This window comes from Hylaeus volcanicus, chromosome 5 (genome assembly GCF_026283585.1).
Source record: "Hylaeus volcanicus isolate JK05 chromosome 5, UHH_iyHylVolc1.0_haploid, whole genome shotgun sequence".
In the NCBI taxonomy this organism is placed as follows: Eukaryota; Metazoa; Arthropoda; class Insecta; order Hymenoptera; family Colletidae; genus Hylaeus; species Hylaeus volcanicus.
In genome coordinates this window covers 18,873,236-18,899,651 of record NC_071980.1, presented here as the reverse complement: position 1 = coordinate 18,899,651, position 26,416 = coordinate 18,873,236, and the positions used below count along the sequence as shown (strand labels likewise).

At 44.7% G+C, this 26,416-nt stretch overlaps 1 protein-coding gene across 39 annotated transcripts in view; it reads left to right on the top strand.

Annotated features, from left to right (window-relative positions):
- LOC128876873 (dystonin) overlaps nucleotides 1-26,416 on the top strand; it is a 105,414-nt gene that overhangs the window by 7,890 nt on the left and 71,108 nt on the right. For 8 of the 39 annotated variants that reach the window (XM_054123636.1, XM_054123629.1, XM_054123639.1 and 5 more), the window contains exons 1-3: nucleotides 6,676-7,921; nucleotides 18,104-18,852; nucleotides 22,860-22,921. In XM_054123636.1, coding sequence (XP_053979611.1) covers nucleotides 18,597-18,852; nucleotides 22,860-22,921 — 318 coding nt within the window. In that variant the 5' untranslated portion in view covers nucleotides 6,676-7,921; nucleotides 18,104-18,596. Of the gene's footprint in view, nucleotides 1-6,661; nucleotides 7,922-18,103; nucleotides 18,853-22,859; nucleotides 22,922-26,416 lie in introns of those variants that run through there. The other 31 variants (XM_054123651.1, XM_054123643.1, XM_054123641.1 and 28 more) reach the window with 18 other exon arrangements.

The following is a 26,416-nucleotide window of genomic DNA, read 5'->3' as shown; positions in this document are numbered from 1 at the left end:
CTTGGGAGCGGAGGCGGCAGGTTAGGTCGGCTCGCATTAATCTAGGAGCGTGGAGGCGGCAACAGGTGCTCGGGTCACGGTTCGATGCCCCAGCCTCGAGAACGTCTTCCACTCCCCGCGTTTTATCCACCGTTTCTTTCCTTTTTTTTTCGCTTCCTCGTTTACTTTCTGCCTCGCGCAGACTCGTCACGGAACATCCGCGTTCGATGACGTCGAAGGGTTCGATCCAGGAAGAGGATAGGTAAGGGAAGGTGGAGCAGGGCCAGCGCAGGGTGGAAACGTCAATTTTTGATCGTGAAATCGATACAGTTGGGAGAGATACGAAGGTTGGTTGTGTGAAGAAGAAACTGAGAGGATGAACCAGGATGATTTGTTGTTCCATTGGGATGCATACTGATAAGACCAAAAGAGTTCTAAGTTCTGGGGTAGATTTTAGCCAGGGATTCGAATCCTAACCCGTACCGGGTTCCGGTACTTCGTATTATAGAATAACCCATCTAACCAGGTAACACAAGACATCTGTAACCCGAGTAACCCGGTTGTATGCGCGTTATAATAATACTGTAAAAAGCATAGTTATTACCATGTTTCTAAACGGTAATCAATTTTATATCAATATTGTCTGTTTTCTACTCTACTGTCCATCCGTGAGAAGAAGGTCATGCAAGTGCTTACATTTACTCGTATTTACTACTCGTTTACTGTACTGTACTTATGTAGCAGAACTGGGACTGAAACACTTGCCCAGCCCTCTTCTTGCGGACGAATAATACATGTATTGGCATAAACAGTCACTCGAAGGAATCCCTATTTCCCCGGACATGTTATGAGTTTTGTGGGAACCCCAACACTAGCAACTATGACAACCGGGCGAATGATAAACACTCGTTAGTCTTGCCTTAGAACGTGTAGTGAACGTGTGTGTCTTACATTAATTATATACTCGTACATTTTAAACAATCTAGTTTCATTTGATTTGAATATTGCCTGTAAGTTCACATATCTTTGACTTGTCTGGATGTCTAGGATGTCTTCTTCTACTAGTAACCCACTCCGAGCAGGTTAACCCGCTCTTCCTACAATTCAAGAACCGTTCCTTCGTGGTTAGCATGGGTTACAGTAACCTTCCCTTCATTAATCGGGTTTGGGTTAGGGTTCAGCAGCGGTTCGAATCCCTGATTTTAGCCGTGCCAGTTCTGGAGAGTTTTATCGATAAAATCTATTAGATAATCGAAAATGAAGTCAGAACTTTGAATTATTTATGAGTCGCCAGAAAGTGAGCTGCCAGCTTCAGATATATTCAGGATCAAAGAAATAGGAATAGTACGGAAAGAGATATTTTTATTGAATGCTACATAAAATGAACCATAAAGTGATATATAGTTTTATGGTGGTTGGAAGGTTTTCAAGATCTCTATCTTTTTTAAATGCTATATTTTGCGGACGCGATAGGCGATTTTAATGATCTATAATGTATTTATAAGGTCACTCGTCGTGGCAAAAAGCGGTGGAACAAGAATGCTCACGTTATAAGAGGCGCTTAAAGCGGCGTCCGTTTGCATCGACGCAATACCGCAATCGTTGGATCATTATAGCTTGTGATGGGATCAATCCGGAAGTGACGAGAAGTGTTGGAAGCTTTAGTTGTTCCATAATTGCAGGGTTGACGTCAGAATCATTATTGGAGATCGACTGAATTTTATTCGAATAATCAACCTTTTTCTTGTGTCTTTCCTCCGTAAAAAGTTTTAGTTTGTTCAAATTTCCAGAATCACATTGTAGGAACATGATTTCTTATCTTTATCTTGAGATGATCTCAACAATTGGATGACAAATGTATCTTATCAGAGGTTCGATAAAGATACTTTTCACATTTTCCAAAACTATTGGACCTCCTATCCAAGACAGACGACTTTATTGTTTTCTCTTAATTGCGAGCCGTTCAAGTTTTAATCTGCGCCGAGAAATCTGTGTCCTTTGCGAGTTCGGAAATAAATCTTATGCAACCAGTGCGTGCTCTTTGAAATCTAATGTCGAGTGTACCACCGCGAGGTCAAGTACGAGCGAACAATAGACGAGATCAAGTAGAATAAGATCGATAAATATCCAGCGCGATGACGTTAGAATTAATTCTTCGATCTCTGAGAGACCTCTCATGCATTTCCGAAAAGTATGTCATTCCATTTCAGTCAGTAAATGGACAGGGGGGAAAAAGGGAATTATTTTGCGAAATAAGAAAGATAGGTTCTGTAATATTTTAGGAGGGCTTTTTTAAAGTGTTTAGTGAGGTACTTATCCCTGGATGCTAAGTAATTAGAGTTCTTTTAATGCGATCCAATAAAATGGAAATTTATTATCGTATAGTTTTAGATGAACTTCAATAAATTGAATCCTTTCAGTAAGCAACGTAGAAAAACAATGAAGGAGGTTGGGACCCTCAAAGAGAATTATTTTGTGAAATAAGAAAAATAGGTCCTGTAACATTTTAGGAGGACTCTTTTAAAGTGTCTAGTGAGGGGATGTTATAAAATCAGCTATGCTAGGGTAGCTTCGAGGCACGAATTATTGACTTGGAATACGATTCTCTTTCAGAATTACGATGATACTTTTCAAATGAAATTCTTCCTACCGAATTCGTTCTTGAAAAGCATCATAGCGGTTTAAATTACAAAGCCTAGCATTCTAAATAAATAAACGATATTCGACTAACCACTCGCAAATAATATGTTGTGTACAATGAGGTACTTAACCCTGGATGCTAAGTAATTAGAGTTCTTTTAATGCGATCCAATAAAATGGAAATTTATTATCGTATAGTTTTAGATGAACTTCAATAAATTGAATCCTTTCAATAAGCAACCTAGAAAAACAATGAAGGAGTATAAGACTCTTTTTCCAAACCCATTTAAAATAGCCAAAGTATAACTGTAATCTTCTAAAAAATCACATTTAAAATTCCTTCAAAAGGGCAAAGTTTGAGAGACACTGATGCACCGCATGCACGCTCACGATGTATGGCGCTTGGCGTTTGCTATGATCCCTGCTTTTCTTCAGTTTAAGCGAGGTTTCGCGAGCCGCTCGCTAGATGTCCCAGGATATACCTGGGGCACCCGAAGAGCCCCGTTTCATTCGCGCTTTATCTCTCTTTCTTCGTGAAAATCTTCCGCGAAGTTTCTCTAGCCGCGCAATTAACTTTCAAAATCGCGAAACAAGCGGCTCCTTAATCAACCGTGCTAATTAGTTCGAATTCGGAATTTCACCGCGAGATTCTGACTCACCTCCCTGGGATATTATCCTGGTAGTCCGTCCGTTTCCTCTTCGATTACGTTTCTTATTCGGGGGTGAAGGAGACGACACGCGAATCGACATCCCTCCGCGACGATTTTCGGTTATCGAGGTACGAGTGAAGTTGAAGTTATGGCGTTCGCCATCAGACTAAATTTTCATAGCGATTGGCCACGTTTTTATATATATATTTCCTGTAGTAATCTCCGATTCCATCGGGGTACAGTTAGGAATGCGCGTGAACTTGCCAACGGGGCACCGAGAAAATAAAAATAAAAGTAACAGAAAAGTGTTGCCGGGTGGGATTCAGGTCATGAGCGGGGGAACGGTGAACCGCTGCTCCAAACTCATCGAATATGTAATAGACGTTACTAAATAGCGTTAGATAGTGGGAATTATCCTTTTCGGCGCGACTGACGGTCGTCTGGGGCGAATCGTGGAGGACGCGATGTCTTCTTGTCCCTTGGTTCACTGTTTCGTTGATTTTTTATCCGCATTGTTCAGGAGTATAGAGGAAACTTCTCGTTTGTTCTTGGAAAAAGTTGGGCACATTCGAGTAACCAAAAGTGTCAATGTAGGCCCCAAGTAGAAAAAAAGTTGTACAGGGGAATCTCTAACCAAGTAGCTTCATATTTTTACTTACCCATTGAGAACCTTTGAGGGATACATAAATTTTCATAATCATAACTAATCCGCACATTCTATGCATATTATATCGCTTGCAAATACGATAATTACACGTATACAGAATGCGTGCACTTATGAAAAATAAAATACATTCTGCATGCATACATTTCATACAAGGTTATCGTATTACCATACAACATAGACGTTGTACCATGTCAGCCAACCCAACGTAGCAAATACAGTAGAGACTCCCGTATCCGAACTAATAGGGAGACAAAAGTGGCTGGATAGTGGAATCTTCGGATAATAGAACAATTACTTTCTTTCGCATTAAATATCATTTATTCAAGTAGTAATGAAGAAAATTGAGTTCCTTTCAACGTCTAAGGGTCCCATATCTTATTAGCCGCTAAATCACGTAAACTTTTTTTGTAAGCAGCTGCGTAGAATTACATCAGACCATAGAAGTCCTTTTTCAAATGACCGAGATGCTTCCATATGAGAAGGCACGTTGTGCGGATAACAGGACATACGGATAATAGAACGTCCGTATATTAGAGGATTCGGATAATGGGAGTACGGATACGGGAGTCTCTACTGTACTCAAATAAGAACACTATTGATAGGGCGTGGCGATGATCCAGTAGGGCAAAGCGTTCACTGTGAATCCAGGAGATCTGATTTCGAATCCTCGTGGCTTATTTTTCATAAATTCATAAATTCCGCAGTCTGTCGCCCGCTTTTCACGCAACATTTCATTTCATTGGACATTACCCGTCAAACTTAATTGCCTCTAAGCCCCCGATTAGTCTAGATCCGTTACTGCAGTCAGCGCAAGCCTATCTATAAGTGATTCGGTTTCCACGTTGCATATCAATTAGATGAAACTTGTTGGTAAACCCGTCAGGATCCTCTTAGTTTTAAGTATCCCATTTGCAACTACAGTTGCATTGAGACGTTTTACGAAGACGTTATTTATCGCCACTCGTGGATAAACGATGGGAACGGGAGTTGAACAGTTAAACAGCTCGAAAGCTCGCGGGAATAATTATCTCGTACGCGAGGATTAAGATGCGTGTAAACAAATTCCGGTGCATCGACACGCGACGCTTCTGGACCGAATTAAACGAGTCGAGTTGACCTACTGGTAGGGATGCTAACGGTATCCATTTGCATTGGGTGCCAACGTGTCCAGGTGTCCACCGGGACACCGATTTTTGATAGTTATGATAAGAACGCTGCAGTTTTCGTCGCATGGTGCATCTGCGCATTTGGCAGTTGCTCTCTTTCCAAGTAAAGGAAATGATCGCATAGGTAAACCTCGACCGTGGAGTCTAGGATCCTGGGTTTAAATCTCCAGCGTTAATTTTTGAACTCCTACGTACCTTATATCTTGGTCTACCACCGTCCAAAATCTTGTATCAACTCGCAAAGGCTAGAACCAAGATCCATGTCAGTGGGACAGTTTCTGCCAACCACCGACGTCCACCTTTGCACTCTTGAGACGTAGTACTCGATCCTCGATTTTCTGCGAGAAGTAATCGCGTCTGAGATAAGTCGCTACGTTTATACGACGTGTCTGGTATCGTTTATCTTGATAAGATAAACATATCTGCATTCGCGACCGCGGCTCGGATTAGCGGTCTAGAGGAAAGTCGCATATAAGTGTCCACATCTGTTACGGTCGGGCTCGCGTTTACCCCGTTGGGTTTCAGTGTGAACATAAACAAGAGGTAGAATATCGGCGACGTTAGGAATGATCGACGAAGAAAAAATTAGGTGCGTTTGGCCGGCCGCCAGAACGCAAGAATTCTCACGCTTGGGGCGTCCGCGATGCGCCTAGCCACCGTCTTGATTCCGTCGAGGCCCATTCCGCGAGTAGCGTCGTTTTGCCGCGTAACTTTGCCACGTCTGCTTGTGTAACTGTTGAGCTGATTCGAATAATTTCTTGGGAAAACAAAACCCCGGAACGTTTACGCGCGCCGATTCGAAACGGAATCGAGACGGTCCAGGCGGCTTGCGCCAGAGAACTCGCAGCTTCGACGTAAACAACGCAAGGTTTGTTTGCGCGAGTGATATAAGAAACGACATTACTTACGGGATACACAGCCGCGAAAGTATTCTGAACGCTGGCATTCCAAAGTGTTGCACAAATACACGGTGTAGATCATAGTTTTCGAAATAAATAAATACCGTGAGCGAGGCACGAGTACGTAAGTGTGAGTATGTAAAATTGCGTGGCGATCTGATAACGCGTAAAGAGTTGGTAGAAGATTTGAAACGTGCCTTTTACGGAGGTCGCTAGATTATGCTTGCATTGTTTTATGTTAATATTTCGTTGCAACACCTTTGGCATTAATTACACGTCTGAGCCGACGTATTGTTTACAAGCCTGAACGCGAATTTATCTTACATTATAGTTGTACTAATGGGTGCATTCGTATTCGAACAGATCAAATTTTTCATTTCTCAATTATTGGGAATATTTGATATTAATGAAGTCACTTGGTAGGTTACTAAATACGTCTTTAAAGTGGCTTTGTGAGTGAATAAAACAATACTGGTAGATTTTAATTGATACAATCGTGGTATCGCAAGTGATAAGGTTAGGTGACACGCCCAGTATGAAGATAACATTTGTATTAAATACAATTTTATTCATAAAATAAGTAAAAATTTCGTATATATTACTCTTACTCCTATATTGATAATGGGAGTATTCATATAAAAAAGTATAGTGTATCTTTCAATAGATAAAGTGTTAGAAATGATCTCTCCTTCCCTGTTGGAATGTAGGGCAACCTCATACCGGGGGTCGCGTCCCCAAGTTTGGGGGAACGCAGTTGGTTTGTTGATAGTTTGCGATGCAAGCATTGGGATGCTTTCGCGTTTAGCTGTATTCTTGGCAGGAATTCGCGCGGAACGTTAAACGAAAGAGACAACGCCGAGCGGAACGATCCCGCATTCGGGGTGTAGGTATAGAAACGAAAACAAGTCGCGTCGTTGTACGGGACGCGCCGATAATTCGGAGTCGTCGGTATTTTCACGGCGCGCCCCTGTCGTTACGTGACCTGCCCTACGAACCTGTTTGTAACGGCAGCTATTCTACGCGGAGCGCTGTCAAAAAGGCCCCGTAGGGCCCTCTCCGTCTACCATAGACTCTTCTGTTGGGCCCTTCCCCTCCGTCTCCCTCCCTTACGCCGCGCGGTTTCACCCCGAGCCCGCCGCTCGCGTGTGTCGATTTCTCTCTCTGACGAACGGAGAAAGTGAAGGATGAACGAGCTGCAATGGCGGGGCACGCCGCGCGGAGGAGTAGGTTCTGGAACCTCGAGGCCCGAGGTAGAAGGCAGCTTGGGTGGGCGGCAGTTGTCCAGGCTGGCGCAGTCTGTGTCGAGGCGACGTGCTCTACACGACGGAGCGGCAAATCGCGTCTTCTCCAACTCGCAAGCCGCACGCTCGCTCTCCTTCTTCTTCCCTTCCCTCTTTCCCGCTATACTCTCCCTTCCCTTCTTTCTATCCCTTCACGCCGTCTCTCGTTGCCATTCCTCCTCTCCCCCGGGGTCCCCTTACCCCCTTGACGGCGTCGTTCCTTATCCACGGCGCGTTGCTCCTCTTTCCTCGGCCCATTCATCCTTCTCGGTCCACCTTTCCGTCTTTTTCCGTTCGAGCGTTTCTCCGACGCGCACGTTCCTCTCTCGCTCGAGAGTCTCTCGGCCGTCCTCGTCGCGCAGCGGCCTACAGCTACCTGGCCGTGTTACGGCGGGGTTCCGGATACGCGCGTCGACTTCGTCAACGTTGTGTCGTGCGGTACGCTCTCCGCCACGGAATTCCAGTGCCACGTCTCGAGTTCGAGCTGACGGTGGGTCGCGGTGACGGTTCGGTTCGGCTCGGTTCGATTCGGTTCCGTGGTACGTCGTGTGTCAAGTCGTGTTGCTCGGGATTCACGCCGATCGGTGTCGTCAGTGTTTACTCCCTCTCTTATCGTCGTCGTTCCTGCCAGCCAGTCACGGTAAAAACACGTGCATTGCTCCCAAGTGACGGACGTGCAAACGATACACGACCATAGGCGATAACGCACGCGTTCGATCAATTCCGCGAATTGTGCGAGCGACGAGGAAAACAGAAGGAACTCGCGGGTGTTTTTGTTGACTTTGACACGTGCGCGACGAGCATCCCGTGGCGAACGGAGCACGTTGGAGAGTTGTTTTGGTTCATTCTTGTTTGGTATAGGCATTCGCATTCGGAGAAATATTTCGACAAACCCCCGTGGCCCCGTGAGCAAAACACGAGGCGTTCCGTGAGTCACGCTTCGTTCCGTGGCACCTCTCCCTGTTATTCTACCTCTGTCTCCGACTCCGCGGTCACTCTTTCTCGCTCGGTCTCTGTATCTCCGTCTTTGTCCTGTCCCTTGAACGCCTATACAGGCGGACTCGCTCGTTCTCACTTCGACCTCTCGCTTCCCCTCCCATTAACGCGAGCGTTTGTTGGTAATCACGAAACGGCATCGAGACCCGAGACGGAGCTGATTCACCAAATAAGAAATACGTGTATCGATATTATATCGGGTTCATTCAAGATTTCGATCCACACTCTCGTTCATACGTGGCTCGCCCTTCGCCAGTCGTGATTCCTAGAATTTCCATCGGGCTCGACGAGGTTTGCGAGAACTTACAACGGCGATTTAAAGGTTCGGGGAACCACAATACTTTTGATTGCGTCACGACACTTACGTCGAGTAGGGAGGAGTGGAAGAAAGGTACTTGGTTGGAGTGGAGAAAATTACGGGTTGAACCTGTTCTTTTTTGGAGCAGATAACGAGGAGGTTTATTGGAATCTTTTTTGGTAGAATGTGTGATGTATGTATCAGGTATAGAGATTAATTCCGTGTCTTTAAGTAGAAATATTTAATCGGCATTTTGTTATTATGTGTTAAGGTACCAACATTCTGGGTTCTCGACCTGGTCTCCGTTACAGTGAATCAATACATGTATTATACAACTTGAGTCGAAACCTGATGCCCGTTACAACGTATGTATATGTAGATATACGAAGATTGTAGTTATACATTTTCGCTTATTATGATTACTGTGACTGACTACAAGCGTGCTTGACACAGTAGTTGTGTAAGAGTAACAATAAGCAAAATTTGATTGGTTCTTATAGATGTGTTGCAAATGACCATCAGGTTGAGATTTTGGTTCATGTGAGACTAGAGTTATAAATAATTGAATATTTATAAGAGGCACAGAATTAATTTCTACTCCTAATCAAATATTTACAAGTGAGGGGGCAGGCTGTAACAGGCCGGTTTTTAATGTCAGCGTCTAGATAGTGTTCAAACTTCAAGGTAATTTTGTAGTGACGTTTCTAAAAATTGAAAGTGTTGCTCTTCTCGTGTTTGGAATTTAAATTTTATTCAAGTATTTCGTTACCTCGGAGTGTGGTACTTCGTGGTGCCAGAAAGGTGAAGGCTAGCTGAGAAAATTCGTAAGGAAATTCTGCTTCTTTATTGAGACCATCTTCGTATAAAATATACAGAAATTGATCGTTTAATTCTACATGACACAATAATTTCGTCTTTAGAAAATAACGTGAGAAATACTTCCATTCCAGTACATTTTCTTATATGCAGCATATGAATTATTAGGATGACTGAAAAGTAATCAAAATTTTATCAACATTTATTTATTAAAGAAATCGTAAACACTAATCAACAAAATAATTTCCATCACTTCCTAACGCTTTTTGCCACGCTTTTCCCTTTTTTAAAAAGTCTTTCGATTTTTCATTGATAAACTTTCCCAAGTCGAAGACATTTTGATTACTTATCGGTCCCCCTATGGTTTCATATACTATTCAGTTCAGTACCACGTGAAATATTTTTGTACTCGATTGAAAAATGTGTGTTTAAGACCAGGAAATAGCTGCCCACCCCTCTAAAAGGTAGTGCCACCCCTTAAATTGGGGTACAATCGAGGCAGGGCCGAGCAACGTCGGCGCAGTAGAGTCCAGGATCGCGAGCACCAGCGCGCAGGGTTAGACGACGGTTTTTAGCGTCGAGTGAATAAGAAGAAAGTCGTTTTCATCGAATACGGGGATTGCGTAATAATTGCAGGCTGGTAGAGCTCTATGACAAACCGGCTTCGCGAGACACGCCGCGCGCACAATCACGTACGAGTGTTGCTTATGTGTCCCCACTCGCCCAACGTGTACGTGGAATTTCTTAATTTGGTCCGATCGACCTATTCTCTGGCCTGAATCGGTCGTAGCCGGCACGTACCCTCCGCTACCCGTTTTACCGTTTCGAGCGTTATCGAACCCCGCAGGAACGTCATCGTTGTTGCGGTGCCATCGACGCGTCTCCCTTCCAGAAACTCGCGAGCCGAAAATGAGGAAAGCACGAGCTGTTCTCGCGAAAGTGGAACGCTTGGCACGCGTTTTCTTGCCAAATTGTCTTCGAACGGCACGATCGAGCCTCGCCAGCACGAAGGTACGTCCCGTTCGGTGCCGGAATGCCAATTACTCCCCACGCGCGTTCTCGTTATCTCGGGGGACGAGTTTCGGATCATTTTTACCGAACAATTTTGTTCAATTGGTCCGGTTGCCGCAAAAAGGGATACCCGAAAGGTAATTCTCATTACGATGTAATTATTATAAGGGGATTTCATGCCTTCGAGATTCAAATGAAAGTAACATAAATGCACATCCTCGTATATTTTTCCATGCATCCATTCGCCACAGATGCATAAACATGTCTAATGATAAAGAAATCACTATTTTTAATTTAAAGTGCTTATCTCGATAAGCTCACTATACCTTGACTCGATTTTCTACATCGTTAGTCCCAGTAGAAGAGCTAATCTTGCTATCCTCGTAGGTCTATTCATATTCACAAGAATCTCTCTAACCAGAGCAAACGATCTCGTCTCTTTACATTTCGAATAACAAGATTAAACTCCTCCTTCATGCTCCAGTGTATCGATTCTTATTTTCACAGTACTCTTTTATGCACGGTGCATACCAATCTCGATTCTGAACCACAGACCTCGACCTCCAAAAGACACTGGTCCTCGATAGCCCATCCATTATCGTCTATCTTTCATTTTCCTGATGATTCCATCATTTTCGCGGGCCCCTCCCCGCGTTCTCGCCCCCTTTTTGCTCGCCTGGTTAGTATATCGTCCCCACCTTCTTGTACGCGACCTCCGTCGTGTTCGCGCCGAAAGCCGTATTTGGCTGTCGCGTTAACAGAGACCCGCGAAAGTGCAAGTAAGCTTTATCGCCGAGCCAGTCCCTCGAGCCGAGTGCCTCGAGTGCGCCCTCGAACTCCTTCGTCACGGGGGGGGGGGGGCCCCTTCTCGAGGCGCCACTTTTTTTTGCCCCTCGCGAGTTTTCGAACGGGGCACGATGACGTCGTCGTCGCGATTGCGCGATCATTGAAACATTCGTCGACGACGGGTTCCTCGAACGTTCTTTCCTGAAAGATGAGACGCCCAGGATGATCAGTTAACCCGTTTACACTTGCCATTTTCACTGAAGCAAGCTAGCAACTCCAGGCAGACTTCTCACGAGCAACGTGAAATTATTTTGTACATAAATTCGGGGTAGCATAGTGAAATATTTTATGACCTGTTACATTTTGGAGACTAAAAGCTTTTAGTATTAGCCTTTTGCACTCGAGAGGTGACTCTCAGTCACCACTAGGTTTTCTTTAGGTTTAATTTCTTTCGAACTCGAGGTGCCAATAAAATGATTGTCGTTGAGACAAAGGTGACCTGATTCTAGAATCTCAAATTAGAGATCTCATTTTCGAAGTCAATATAATCTTAGTATTCGTGGCAGTAGAATGCTAAAAAAGCATCTCGAGTTGCTGGTTATACCAGAAAAAAGGCCTCGAGTGCAAAGGGTTAAAAGACCATTCCAGGCTTAACCCTTTGCACTCGAGACTCTTAGTCACCACTAGGTTTTCTTTAGGTTTAATTTCTTTCGAACTCGAAGTGCCAATAAAATGATTGTCGTTGAGGCAAAGGTGATTCTCAAATCTCAAATTAGAGATCTCATTTTCGAAGTCAATATAATCTTAACATTCGTGGCAATAGAATGCTAAGAAAGCATCTCGAGTTGCTGGTAGATACCAGAGAAAAGGCCTCGAGTGCAAAGGGTTAGATTGTCCCAAAAGTTTCTTTCGCGACTTTCTATCATGCAGTGTTTGCATAAATGGACAACCTTATCTCTTAGAAGTTGACGTAACAATAATCGAGCAAAATGGATGGTACACAACTCGGTGATGTAACATAAAACATGAAATATAAAATATTGTGCACGTAGTATTCACTAATAAAACGAAAGAAACTTTTAGAACAACCTAATATTACGTTCTACCTTTTTTTTTTTATTCAAGTGCTCTTGAAAAGAAAAAAAAAGTTTCTCATACATTCCTTTGGGCATCACAGTCGAACATATCGAACATCTTAACTCTTAGAAGCCTGATTTCCCAAATTAAACTTTAAAAAATATCAATGTATTTGAACAATTTTGACAGCGACGTTTATTTCTTTAACTTTTGTAGGTAAAGTACATACAGCCAAATATTAAAAACAAAACCAGTTGCAAGTGAACAATTCGATTTAAAAGCCTGGTGTCATATTTGAAATTTAGAGCATGTAAGGGTTAAATTGAGGGGAATTAAACGGTACAAATGGTCAATACAATGCAAACAATATAGGTAGTAATAATGTAATCGAATAATTAGTCTCAATCAACACGCCTCGCAGCTCGAGAATACATACCAGCGGACGATTCTTTTAACAACATTTGAAATTGAATGCCCAACAACCAAAACAAGTAGTAGAGGAGGGGAGGGATTTGTCGCAACCTTTCATACGCGATAACGTGTCGGAGGTAATATTTAGGCGCATTTGACCTACGTCGCGCGAATCGTCCGGACGTGTTCCGTCTCGTTCGCGTCGCGTCGACTCGAATGTGTTTCATTTCGTGCGTGACTCGGGATCGCCTTTGCGTTTGCAACCTCGAAAACCAGTTTTAGTTGCGTCGCGAAAAAGGAACGGAGTTTAGAGTGGCCCCCGCGGGCTCTGCTAGCCGAACTACACGGTTTAACGAGTCGGCCTCTCCGGATGACTTCTTCGTTCTCGCGAGCAAAGGTCGGCCCCCGAGAATTTATCGAACGCTCGATTATTCCTGGCCACCCGAGACTCGCGAATTCCCTTCGAAGGTCGTCCATCGAGTGCCCGCGAATTCAAGTGACGCTTGTGTGGTGACAAATGTGCGCAGTGACGGGATATAGAATGTAGGAATGGGTAAAATGTTTAACGATAGATGAAGATTTCCATAATTTTTGTGCGAGGCAGGTCTTTGGGAGGGGACCCCTCTTAGGATTTTCTCCAAATTTTGAGAGGTTTAGCGGTTTCACAGCGGAGATACTCGTCTCCAAAGTTTCCATTTATAACAGTCGGATTCTGCGAGATATTTCTATTTCTAGAGAACGTTGAAACTCCCAAAACAAAGTCTTGTTCAAGCAATCGTCATTATATCATCGCAATCTTTATAATCTGTGCGCTTACGTATCAAGTTCGAGGCTAAGCATAGAGCACCGAAACGGTTGGACGGTCCCTGCAAAGGTCGATCCGTAATCAATGCTACTTCTAGAATTACGCGTTTCCTAGCAGATCAAAGAGGATCGGGGCTTATCCGGTCCGCGGGAATGTGTAGGTCGTTCGGTCGCGGAGGAATCGACCCCGTCCGTTCATAAGCGTCGCGGTAACTGGGACAACAACGCGAGAAGAACCTCGGAACGATGATCTCTGGATCCATGGTGTCGCGACACGTTGTAGTTGGACTCGAGGTGTTACGAGACGTCAAGATAGGTGGGGTTTCCGTTTGAGAACCGGAGGAACGAATCGGCGAGACGATCGCGACGAAGAGGCACGGGGGAGGGCTTGTGAAAACAGAGGGAGAGGAAAAGAAGTCGCTGCTCGTTATAGCGAGTCGCGCTTTGCCGCGTGCTGCTCAAGGTTGACCGAACTATACGGAGGAGAGAGTCTTCTCGGCTTCCAAGAGCCCTCGAGAGTCCTCCGAGAGCCGACTATGGACCCGTTATACTGCTACGCCGTTGCCACAAGAATGCCGCCGAGCCGGCCCCTCTTGCAGCTCGCGTTATGCCGATCCGATCCGATACGCGTACACGCGCTTCCTCCTCCTGCTCCTTCGTCGGCGACGCTTTTCGCTGGCGCTCCAACGCCAGGGAAACTCTGTTTTTCTCATCTCCACCACCTGACGTTGAACACAGACCACTTTTGGGAGGGATCTAGAAGGCTAGGGAAATGTAGGAGCCATTCATAACGAATCCAAGCAGAGATGGGCAAAACCCTAGACTTCGAATAAATCTGAAGTTTGCCGATGTGTCTGTCTCGTTCCTTTCTCTGGAAAATGTTCAAAAGAGGAGACGAGACAAACATATCGGCAAACTTCAGATTTATTCGAAACCTAGGGTTTTACCCATCACTGAATCGAACATTGGTATATTGCAAACTTTGGGGATATCGTTGCAACACTCAGCTCCTTTTCTAAACCATTACAGGTCCGAGTAGGTAAAAGAATACAGTTAATACATTCGCGACCGCTGACGTGAATTCACGTCACTAACAATTCTATTCACGGTTATGAAAAGATATTAAGAAAATCTTTTTATTTTATACACTACATATTTCCAACATATTTTGTCATTTTTATCTTCGCCCTAACGATACAAATTTGCCATGTCCAGTTTCAGAATTTTATTATTTTCGTCAGTACTCGGTATCAGAAACGTCAAATATCCGAATGTGTTAATTATTTCTAGAGTTTTTTAGTCGTTTCCTTTTATTACAACCAATTTATCACGTTACAAGAATGAGTTACATTTCTGCCAGTAGCACTTAGTTATTATTATTATTATTTGGAGTGCTATCACATTGACGCCATCAAATTAAAATTCAGCTTCGAGTCCTGCAGGCTTTAACAAAATTCAGCATGGGGAGGGGAAGAATGGGGGAACCCGAACTACTGCTGGGTTCGAGTTATCCGTGTCTTTTCACTAGATTCGCTTTAAATCGACGGTTTATCGGCCACGTAACCTTTCTTGTAATATAACGTAACAGTTATCTTATCAGAAGCCACTTCCGTAACGGTATGTTATATAAAGGAAAGAATTGTCCAAGACAATACAATCGCTGTGTTCGAGGAAGCAGCCGCGAGATTACACAGAAATTTCTATGCGCAAGCAGTCTTGACGTAAGGCTGACTATGTAATGAAATGTGATATCAAGACCGGCTGAACGTAGCGCGAGCTCTAACCCTTTTTGCTAGGTTTAATAAACGCCATCGGCGCATTCCGCGGAGAAGGATTTCTCCATATGACGCTAACGGAAACGCGTAATTGTCTCGACTCGATTCTGTAAAATTGCGGAGCAATGTTTCATACGCCTCTACTCGATACTTGTTCGGTAGCAGTCGACCGTTTGTTACCTTTCTACGAACGTCTCGCTTTAGAAGGCCGCGTATCGTTCACCGGTGAACGAAAAGCTCGTAGGAGGCGGAGGGGTAGGTGGGAGAAAAAACACATCGTGTTTCGACGTACCGTGATGTCACCGGTTTCATTCGTTTCTCATGAATCGTTTTCTTCTTAAGGGATTACCACATCCCGACGGACCCAAAAGGAACGCTATTGTCACGGATTCTTCGCAGGAAACGTATGCGTTCATCGCTTTTCAGGAATGAAAATCATTTTTTTACGGATACTGAATATCCATTTATTCAGTTTTTAAGTTTGGATCGCGGTTCCTCCAATTTTCATAAAAATATTTATGAAGTATTTACGTATTCTCTACAACGCTGTCCCATCACGTGACTCAAAAATTTGACTAACCTGTTACGAGGACGCTTATATTTCCTACGTACAGTCAATCCCATACGTATTCGTATCTTCTATGATAAGTTTGATCTTTCCAAATAAATGTTTCATTAAATGCACTTCTAATGAAAAATTTATTCGGAAACATAAGACCTATAATTTAATTTAGACAAATTTCTTCAATAGATATCGAAGGAATACTTATGAGACTGACTGTATATCGAGATATTTTTACGAAAATCGGCAATATTTCTCCCGATTTGCATAAAAATATTCACGAAACATACCTGTTTATTAAAACTCTGCTCCATTACGCGACGCTTATATTTTCTCACATAGATCGGTACATTATTACGAAAATCGGCAAAAACTTCGTCCGAAGCCTCTACTTTCAATGAACACATGAATCATTCACATCGTCCAACGGGTATCGTCATGAAAAATTCTCAAACATCAGCAGTATCATTTCCCTGGTATCGAACAGAACCGTCGCGAATTTCTCCCTCTCTTTAGCTCATGTCTGTCGAACATTTCATTTGCAGACACCTGGATCGACCGTCGCCGTTCGTTTCCCGTTTTCGAGTTTCCGATAAAAATTCAGATGCGACTACCGTTGGCGCGTTACGCGCGCGTGTTACTTTCTCTCGAACTTTCTACACACAGTCGTCTAACCAACGGACACGGTCAGAAGGAGTCCGCCTAACACCGCGTGGCGCGTGACACGCGTTACTCTATTTTCTATTCGCATCTAATTCCGTCGGACCAGAGAGCACCGGGCAGAGTCGAGTCGACTCGAGTCCGATCGAGTCGCGTCGAGTCGCGATCCGAACGCTCGGCCACGCGACATCGGGACGGTAAACGTAATTCGTGGCTGGTATCGTCCGATCGTCGCTTAAGGGTCGAGGGAGAAGCTGCCACGATAAGAGCACAAAATGAGGGTCCGATAAAGGCAGCGGAGCGTTCTCCTCGAATAGCGAGAATATACTCCATTGGAAGAACGATAGGATTAGCGAGGGTCCCTTGGCTCGGGCGTGTTGCAATTGGCGTTGCTGGTTTTCGCTCCGATCCAGAAGACGACACCCACATGCCGTTGCTTCCATTACCATATGCGGAGATCCCGATGGTCTTGGGTTTCCCCGGGTGGCACCCGTGTCTCAGTCACCGACCGTCTCGTGGACCGTCAGTTTGGTAGATCTGCTCGCTGGATCGTTCATTCGTTAGTACAATCTTCGATTCGCTCGCGTGCTCGGTGGCTCGATCGATCGGGGGCACGCCTCCTCTGTCACTGCCAGTCGCGCTCGATTCGTTAATCGGTAACCGTCGTGCTCGCGCGTTCTTGGGGACGTTTCACCCTTCTGCTAGGGGATCATTCTCAAAAGGAGCATTCTTCTATATTAGAGATTCGAGAGAAGAAGATTAGAGATTAGTCTGTGGAACTTTTACTCTTCTTTTTTTTATTATTATAGTGAAGTGTCTTATTCTTAGCATTCCCATCGCTGCGTTTGTATATGAACTTAGTGCATCTGTCGGGTGTGGTCCAACTTGGAAGGGTAGAATTAGGAAGAGTAAAATTTAGGATAACAGTGTTCTGTCGCTATGTCCCCCACTCGTAACTAGAAGGATACAAGTGTTTTGTCGAAAAGTGTTCCGTCAGGCATATTTCCACCCCCGACAAGAGGATCAATTCGTTCCATCACGACCTACGACTAGAAGCATAGAAGTGTTTTGTCGACCATACCCCGACCTACGATCATAGACAGTTGACAGGCCTATCCATCGTCGCGTTCCGGTTTCGCAGGCTTGAATCGCCGTTCGCGGAAGTTTTGACGCGCTGCTACCGAAAATTGCCCCTTAGTCGTTTCTTTATCGCGTCTGGATGGTTATAGTTGGCCTCTCCTCGGGGAACGATGAACTAGGCGTCAGAGAGAGAGACCGATTACCGGCGTCCTCAGCGCGTTTCAACCGTGGCTCGCTTTCGGCCGAGAAACGTTGAGTGGTTACGTCTGCGACGTGCCGTGATAAATTCGGTCGTTGATTCGTTAAGGTTCGTTCGTCCGGAGCGGGCGAACGGCCGAACAAACGAACGAACGGACGAACCGAGGAACGAAATTAGCCGTTAGGTCTCCTCTTCTCTGTCCGGCGCATTGTCCGTGTGTCGTTGGCGTCATCGTCGTCGTCGTGGTCTTGGTCGATTCGCCCTCGAGTTCCTTCTTTTCCAATCGCGTTTGATCCTATCTGTCCGTCTGCGGGCTCGATCGATCTTTATTTCTCTTCTCTCAACAGCGCATCGCGACCACCGTGTCCAGTGTCAACGTATCCGTTCCAAAAAGAAACGAAAGTCAAAGAGGAGCACGCGAAGGGAGCAACGACTGGGGAGGAAAAAGCGAGTTTAACCGAGGGACGAAAATTGGGTCTTTCGTCGACTCGAAAGTGCCATAGTTATACACACACACACATATATATATATATACATATACACGCGAAAATTATACGTATATATCGAATCTTTCCGTTAAGATAGCAACCCTAAGTGATTTTCAACTCGATAAGTGATAAATCCGCGAAAGGACTGTGTGCGTTATACGTGCATGGTAGCGAATCCTACGATCGGAAACGAGGACAGAGAACCAAGGAATCGTGGACAGTGGGATACAGAAGAGGAAGACGCAGAGTGGAGAGTGGGCCTGATGAACGACGAGAACGTCGTCTCGTTGCTAGCTGTTGGTCTCGAGAGAAGCTAAAGGAGACGAACGAGCGAGTTTAACCGGCTAACGAGATGTCCACTCAGGCCTATTACAAGGAGAGGCTCGGTTTCGACCCGGCCGATACAGTGGCGGAACACCATCGCGAGCAGAGATGGCAACACGGATACGAGGAGTCGCTTTCCAAGTTCAAAGGTCAGAACGAAAATGGATTTTCGTGGTGGATGACGGAGCATCGGGAGAATTGTCGGTCCGACGGGGCCGCGGAACATCGTTCCGGCAGCTCGCAGGCTTACTGGGGTTGCTGGGCGATGTTCATCGAGGCGCACGGTAGGTGAAGAGTTGGCATGCCGATGCTGGACCACGTCCAATACACCTTGCCCCTGACCCTCTCTCCTTTTCTTCCTGCCGCGAAACTTTTCTTCCGACTCGCCTCGAACATTCCTCTCTCTATCTCCCCCCTCTCTCGTTTTTATTTTCGTTTTCTTTCCTCGGTTTTGTTACGTTGACGAATTCGCTTCAGCTTCCTCCTTGATCTTCATCGTCCGAGAATCGCGACGACTCCGATATACGAACTTTCCTGTGCGTTTCTTTTTCACTCTGCGATCCACGGTGGTCGAACGCGAGGGTTGCAACGATGAGAGAAAACGGGGTACGATTAACCCTATCTTGAATTTTCGTTCCTTTTATTATTGACAGTAATTGCAACTATAAATGAACGAAACGTCCACATATGTGAGCAAGGGCGTGAAGAGGTTAAGGGGGTAACCACTTAGAGAGTCAAATATTTTGTGTTTCACAAGATTTTTGTTCACTGACAAAAATTGACTTACTTTTCGTCAACATGGAGAATATTTTACTGCTTTTTACGATAGAGAACGTGTATCATTACAATTATTTAGTTAACTTTCAAGGCATTTAAATAAAGTAAACGTATGTAAAGTTTGAAAACTATCGGGTTATTACTTTTTGAGTTACATCCCCAAAGGTTTCTTGTGAAATTAAGTGTAAAGATTACCAAATGTACTTCAAAACTAATGCGGTTTCTCCCATAAACGCTGGCCTTTTTGAAGTCTCAGTTTGTCAACTTATAAATTCTGATTAAATTCCAAGGTGTAGAATTAACACTAAACCTACGACGATCAGTCAAATAACCGTTTTCAAATTTTTGGATACAGTTTTTATATGGAACATGCGAATTATACACAATTGTTTCATGCATTATTCAATTTAGTTCCACGTATAATATTGTTGTATTTAATTAAAAGACGTCTCTTTAAGACTAGTCACTTATCCTCTCACAGAAGAGAAATTACAAGTGAACGACGATAGGTTTAGTATTAATTTCAAAACCTACCACAAAGTACAAATAGCACAGAGAACCCTGTGCTCGAATCTCAATACACACTTTACCCAATAAATTGAGACTTCGAAGAGGGTGACGGCCAGAATCGAAACGTTAATCGTACCTCGTCTTCTACCATTCGTTCCCGTCGTCAGCTGATCTCCGCATTCGATCAGGCCGAAGGAAGACGTTTTCGCACCGTGAGAAGAACGCTCAGGGAAAGGGGAACGAAGAATCGCCTGTTCGCGAAAACCGGAGGAGTCCGTATCGGCTCGGGAGAGATCAACGCGAGCGGAAGTAGCTTTTTAAGGTCGTTTACCTTTTGCCGTTTGACCCGAATGTTTCGCGGAAGTAGCCTCGGAAATAGCCGGGGCGAAATAGTAGCGCTCGCGCCATCCGCGATTCTAGCCGAGCCCAGAGACTAGAACGCCCGATAGAGAGGAATTCGGTTCTCGCGACTAGCGCGGTGCATTTCTCTCTTAAGAAACGGGAGGATCGATCGAGCAAACGATATTCGAAACCTCAGTAAAATTCATTGATAATTCGTATACCCTGATAACATTCGTTGATAACGGAGGCAAGTTTGTACATGAATGTTTTCGACCATTGACAATCGTCTTATTATTTTATATATTTTTTAACACTATTAACCTGGCTCTTGGCAGTTGCAGTGTTATTGGGTTGTCCAGAAAGTTGGTGACAATTTTTAAGCAAAATTCAAAGGCACATTTGAATTTTGATATATGAGCTGCTTTATTTGAAAATGGAATAAGTCCAGTTAAAAAAAAACGAATTAATTCATTTTTTTTAAAATTGGACTTATTCCATTTTCAAATACAACAGCTTATATATTTATTGAATTATGTAGGTACCATTTTGTTCCACAACCTTTTCACCTTTTAAGGGATGTATACATGTTATTTGTTTTCAACCATTTCGATATATTCAGACCTGTACCGCCTACAAAAATCGACACGAACTTTCCAGACAACCCAACACTTTTACATACGATAAACATACTTTTTCCATGTTCACTTCTCACGATCGTTAATATCAACATGTATAGACTACATTTCCATCGTTGTCACTTCATTGACAAGGAAGTTAAACGTTCCTCGCACAATCGACGCCTCCCGTTTCTCTTTTAAATATCGCCGAGCACAAGATACCATCGTTTTTGATTTATTTTCTTTTTACTTTAACATACACTAACTCTTTTGGAGTGTCTTTGTGTGGCTAATATCGCGTCTCTCGATGCGCGTCCGCGACTCGCCAAGGCTTCGCCTCTTGCGCGTCCCGGCTTTAGAGTATTTACATTAGAATCGCTTTTGCATTCGGTTACGGTGACGACGTAATTGTTCTACACGTAGACACGTAGTGGGATACCCATCTCGCTTACGCAACGAATCCACGGAATCGATTTTTCGCGAACGAATCTGGAAAACGGTATCAACAAAGTCAGCAACGAGTAGATGATACGATAACAGGTTTCGTTCTCTTTGGTTCGAGCACGTTAACTTCCCATTTCGGGCACGGTCACGAAACGCATCGTGACTTCCTTCCCTGGCCATATCACACGCTCCGAAATCCCACGACGTCGTAGAGTCCTCTCGTTGTCCCAATTTATTTCCATTGTGTTTCGGTATGCCACTCTTCCAAATCGTCGTTCGCGTCGTGTATTTCTTTCGTTCCATCCGACGAGCTTCGATCGAGTCGATTACGAGGCTAACATGTCGCGTAGATTAGAATGAATGAGTCCTCTTATTTTTAAACGCTTACGATCTAGCCAATTGGTGAGGTGCTTTTTATTATTTTTTTTTTGTTAACATTAACGCGCTGGTCCGAACACTGATCCTTTGTTAGAGGATCGTTGCGAAACCATGCAAATGGGTCCGTCTTTCTTATCTCGCGTGGCGCCTTGCATCGTTTCATCGAGTTCCAACCAGTCTTGTTGTTCCAGCTACCGAAGAGGTCACGCGCTGGTCAAAGAGCCACGAGTTGGCGATTCTCGTCGATCGGTTTAACTTGGACTCTTAACTCGGTCTTGATCGACGACGTACCGTTTCTCGTCCACGGAGTACCCACCGCTAGATACCATCGGCTAATCGGTCGTAATTAATTGCTACTCGGGTGAACGAGCGCCTCCCACTAGATTAATTTCGCGATCGAGCCGTGTCGTCGAACCTGATACACACGCTTTCGTCTCCGTGTTACGCATCGGTCTCCATAACAGTACTGCCGTGTGCGCCTTCCACGGGCGTTGTAAGGTTGCTTAATCGGATTACGCGAAAGGTGCATGGGTACTGGACGCTAAGAACAGGGTCAAGCTTTCTTGCTTTGTCCCCGAATAAGTCCATTTCAGGTGGGCCAGATCGGCGATGAACAGGCGGGTATCGGCGATTAACACTATGCCGTCCGGTGGCACCGCTGTGGTGCCATGCAAAAACTATGGGGCAAATTCCGGTGGCACCTGGCACTGTGGTGCCATGGGAAAACTATCAGTCAGTCCTACCGGCGCCAAACGAAAAAATCTCGGTTTGACCTGCGGACGGCACAGTGTTAACAGCGACCAATAAAAGGCGAAGTTTTAGCGCACGTTTGCTTGTTTGCCTGCCGGATCGACTGCTCTTTTCCAACCCGAGTGCCTACACGTATCAACACCCATCTACCTGCCTACCTACCTACCTACCTACCTACCTACCTACTTACCTACCTATCTAACCACCTACCTGTCCGTCTGCCTGCCCGTCTATCCGCCGCTGCCTGCCCGTCTATCCGCCGCTGCCTGCCTGCTTGGATGCTCGATGCATGCTCGCCCAGCACAGGCGATCGCGTTCATGCCGCGGTGAAAATGCAAATCGACGGTTTAATTAACCCCGCGACGTCACGCGGAAACCGAAGAAAATCGAGCGAGGTGCGGTAACGTCGTCGTCGCAACGACGACGGTTCGACTCCTCCCTAACCAATTGCTTGCTCTTTCTTGTGATTGCAGACGAACGAGACGCGATCCAAAAGAAAACATTTACCAAATGGGTGAACAAGCATCTGAAGAAGGTAAGCATGCGGAGCGGCTAGACGCGTTTCGTCTAGCGACGTTCTCAAATCGGTCGATGGGACGCGACGATCCATCGGGCGTGAATTGTTTCTTGGTATCGACAGAGACGCCGAAGTTTAATACCATGGGATGAATGTGTCAACCCTTTGCACTCGAAGACTTCTTTTCTACCAACGACTCTAGATGCTTTCTTAGCATTCTCACGAATTCTTAGATTGACTTCGAACGTGAAATCTTTAATTTGAGATTTGAATATCAGGTCACCTTTACCTCGTTTCAATGACACTTCGATCCAAAAAAAATTAAACCTAAACCAAACGTTGCTGGTCGATTTACTGCGTCAAAGTGGTGACTGAGAGTCACCTTTCGATCGTAAAGGGTTACTAATTGAAACCTGCATTGAAGTTTGTAGAGACCACTAACCATAATGGGGGTCACCATCGATCCCAGGTAAATAAGACCTTTACAAGCGGCGTTTCCCGCCCCTGATTCATAGACAATGCTGTGTCGGTTACTCGCAGGATTTCGAAAAGGGTTTCCTTGAATTTCACGAAGGTTCGTGGGCTAGCCCTTCCTTCGAAGTATCGAACGCACCTAAATTTAGACCGACCTTAGCAGGAGGCCACGGCTGACGGAGCCAGAGTATCGAAACACCTGATAGGTGTGAGCGCACGAGACCAGCGACGCGCAACGCCCAGGACAACCAGCTGTTTCGTAACAACGTACATACGTAAACGATAGGGACCTTCCCAGCCCCTGCCATAGGTACGCGTTTGTGCGTGTCGTGCACCCGGGCTGTCCATGTAGGCCGTCTGCGTGGGCTGATCGCACTCCCTTCCAGGAGGGTATTTCACGCGCGGCTATAGAAGGTAACGCAGGAAACCGAGTGGGTGAAATCGAGAAAATCGTTGCGATCGATCCCACCTCGGTCCCCGACGTGTTGTCACGCGGTTCGACACTCGAAAACGCGACTTTTAGTCGTGTTTGCGCAACTATTCGTTTTTCGTAAACAACGAACGTCATATGGACATTCGTTGAGTTTGTTACAGTCGTATACAGTCAGTCTCGTAAGTATTCGTACCTTTCATATCTATTTCAAATAAATTTTTATTATAAATATATACATGTGCAAAACCTGTTCATGTACATATACATAATGAAACATTTATTTAACAAAAATAAAATAAAAATATACATGTAGAATTGAGTAACATCCACCTTTTCGAAGTTGGTTAAAAACATCAAATCTATCATTTAATTTAGGTAAACTACTTCGATAGATATAGAGGGTACGAATACTTATGGGACTGACTGTATATTCGTAGCTATAAGTATTCGTATCATCCATGTCTGTTGAAGAAATTACTCTCTACTAAATGGTAGGTTTGATGTTACCAGATAAATATTCCATTATAAATATGTACACGAATAAACTTTTCTATGTATATATTTACAATGAAAACTTTATTTGGAAACATCGAATCTATCATATGTTGATCAATTTCTTCGATAGATACAGAGGGTACGAATATTTATGGTACTGACTGACGAGCATTTGTCCACGCCATGAGATGGTTGAAATTTTATTATAATAGGTTACTAAATAAGGCATATAACGATTTATTCAACAGTTCAACCCCTTCGTCGTGGGATATTTAATTCCACAAGCTCAGTTTTCATCGTCCCCTTTTATTACCCACTGCTTCGAAGTTTTTGTCTGATCTTGTCCAACTTTGATTGTTCCGATCGCTACCAACGACAATGACGATTCCAACGCTGACGAAACTGTTGGCGCGGACGTGTTCGCGGTGCGGACGACCACGTTGACCGCGACCCGACGTCGACGACGACGTATACGACACGCCGACCGCCGACGACATGGCACGCGACCGCGAACAATTCTTGTAACTCGAGACACGTTAGCCTTGATCTCGCTACGCGCGACTTTCGTCTTCGTTTGTTCTGTCGCACGAAGTCTCGCGGATCACCGATGACGCAGGTTCTTCCGTTTTCGGCCGAGAGAAAAAGGTGACGCGTCCACTTCGATGGCGAACGTTTTATGCAACTAAGAACAAACAACGATTCATTCGCGTTAAATTTTTAGTCGTTTTATTATACTCCAACTCAAATTTTCATTCTACGAATGATGAATGAGGCATTATTCACCCTTTATTCGTCATTCGATTGACATCAAACTGATGTACAGCAATTTATTCGAGTGAACAGTTAAATTAACATCTGTTCATCAAAGAAAATCAAGGAAAATTCCATTCTATTGCAACTCAAATTTTCGTTCTACGAATGATGAATGAAGCATTATTCACCCTTTATTCGACATTCGATTGACATCAAACCAACGTACAGCAATTTATTCGAGTCGACAGTTAAATTTCCATCTCTTCATCAAGGAAAATTCCATTCTATTTCAACTCAAATTATCATTCTACGAATGATGAATGACTCCTTATTCATATTTTATTCGTCACCCTGGTACCTCATCCAAACCATTAATTTCATTCGAATAATAGAGACTGAAATCATCCCGTATCGATTTTCTAGCGAATCGTCATTCAGATCCGTCGAATAATTATTCTAAAAATGACGAATAAACTGCCGTGTATCCATTCTTATGCATACTAAATCTCGCGAAATCTCCAAGAGACCAATTTCTGGTCCTATCTACCCTCTTCAAGAAGTTACATTCCAAATGATGCGATTCACGTCAGATAATCGTCGCTCGATTAGAATTCTGATCATTTCTGTCGACCGCGCGGACGACGCATAGAGAAAGAGAATCGCGGCGCGTTTCGACGGTTCGAGCAGCGATAAATTCCCCGCGCGGCTTTCTCGTTACTCGTAGCCCGCGTATGCAGAAGAGTCAAGGAGAAAGGAGAAGAGAGGCAAGGTTGAAGCTGTTCGTAAGCGGCTCGAGCATAACTCGAATGGCATTTCGAGGGTTACCGATGCTCATTTTCTTCCTGCGTTAGTCGCCACCGTGATAGCTCCTCCTGTTCGGTTTCGTAGCAGTGGCGCCTATCGAGACGGCATTACTCACCCTCTGCTCGCATTCTGTTCGAATAACCTACCCCTTCGCTCTTTAAAACCCTCGCGTTACACGAAACAGAGCCAGTCTCAGACCTCGCCAGGAAGAGATTTCTTTCTCCAGCGATCTCACATGTACGACTCACAAAACGCGACGCGTCGATTCGCGTCGCATCGAATCGACCGACTTTACTCTCCGTCTGTAATGGATTCCAGGGTAATACGGCAAACGGTACTGCGTGTTTGCGCGTCGCTCGGTACTGGTTTCTGTTGGCTACCTACCTGCTCGATTCCGCGCGCCCACCTTTCCTCTCGTAACTCTGACCTTATTCGGAAACGTTCTCCTGCGAACGACGTTCCCGATTTACCACCTCTTGCGCCAGTAAGTAGGTGGATAAGTAGGCGGTTAGGTACGCGGGTAGGCAACCAGTCAGTCAGTCAGTCAGTCAGTC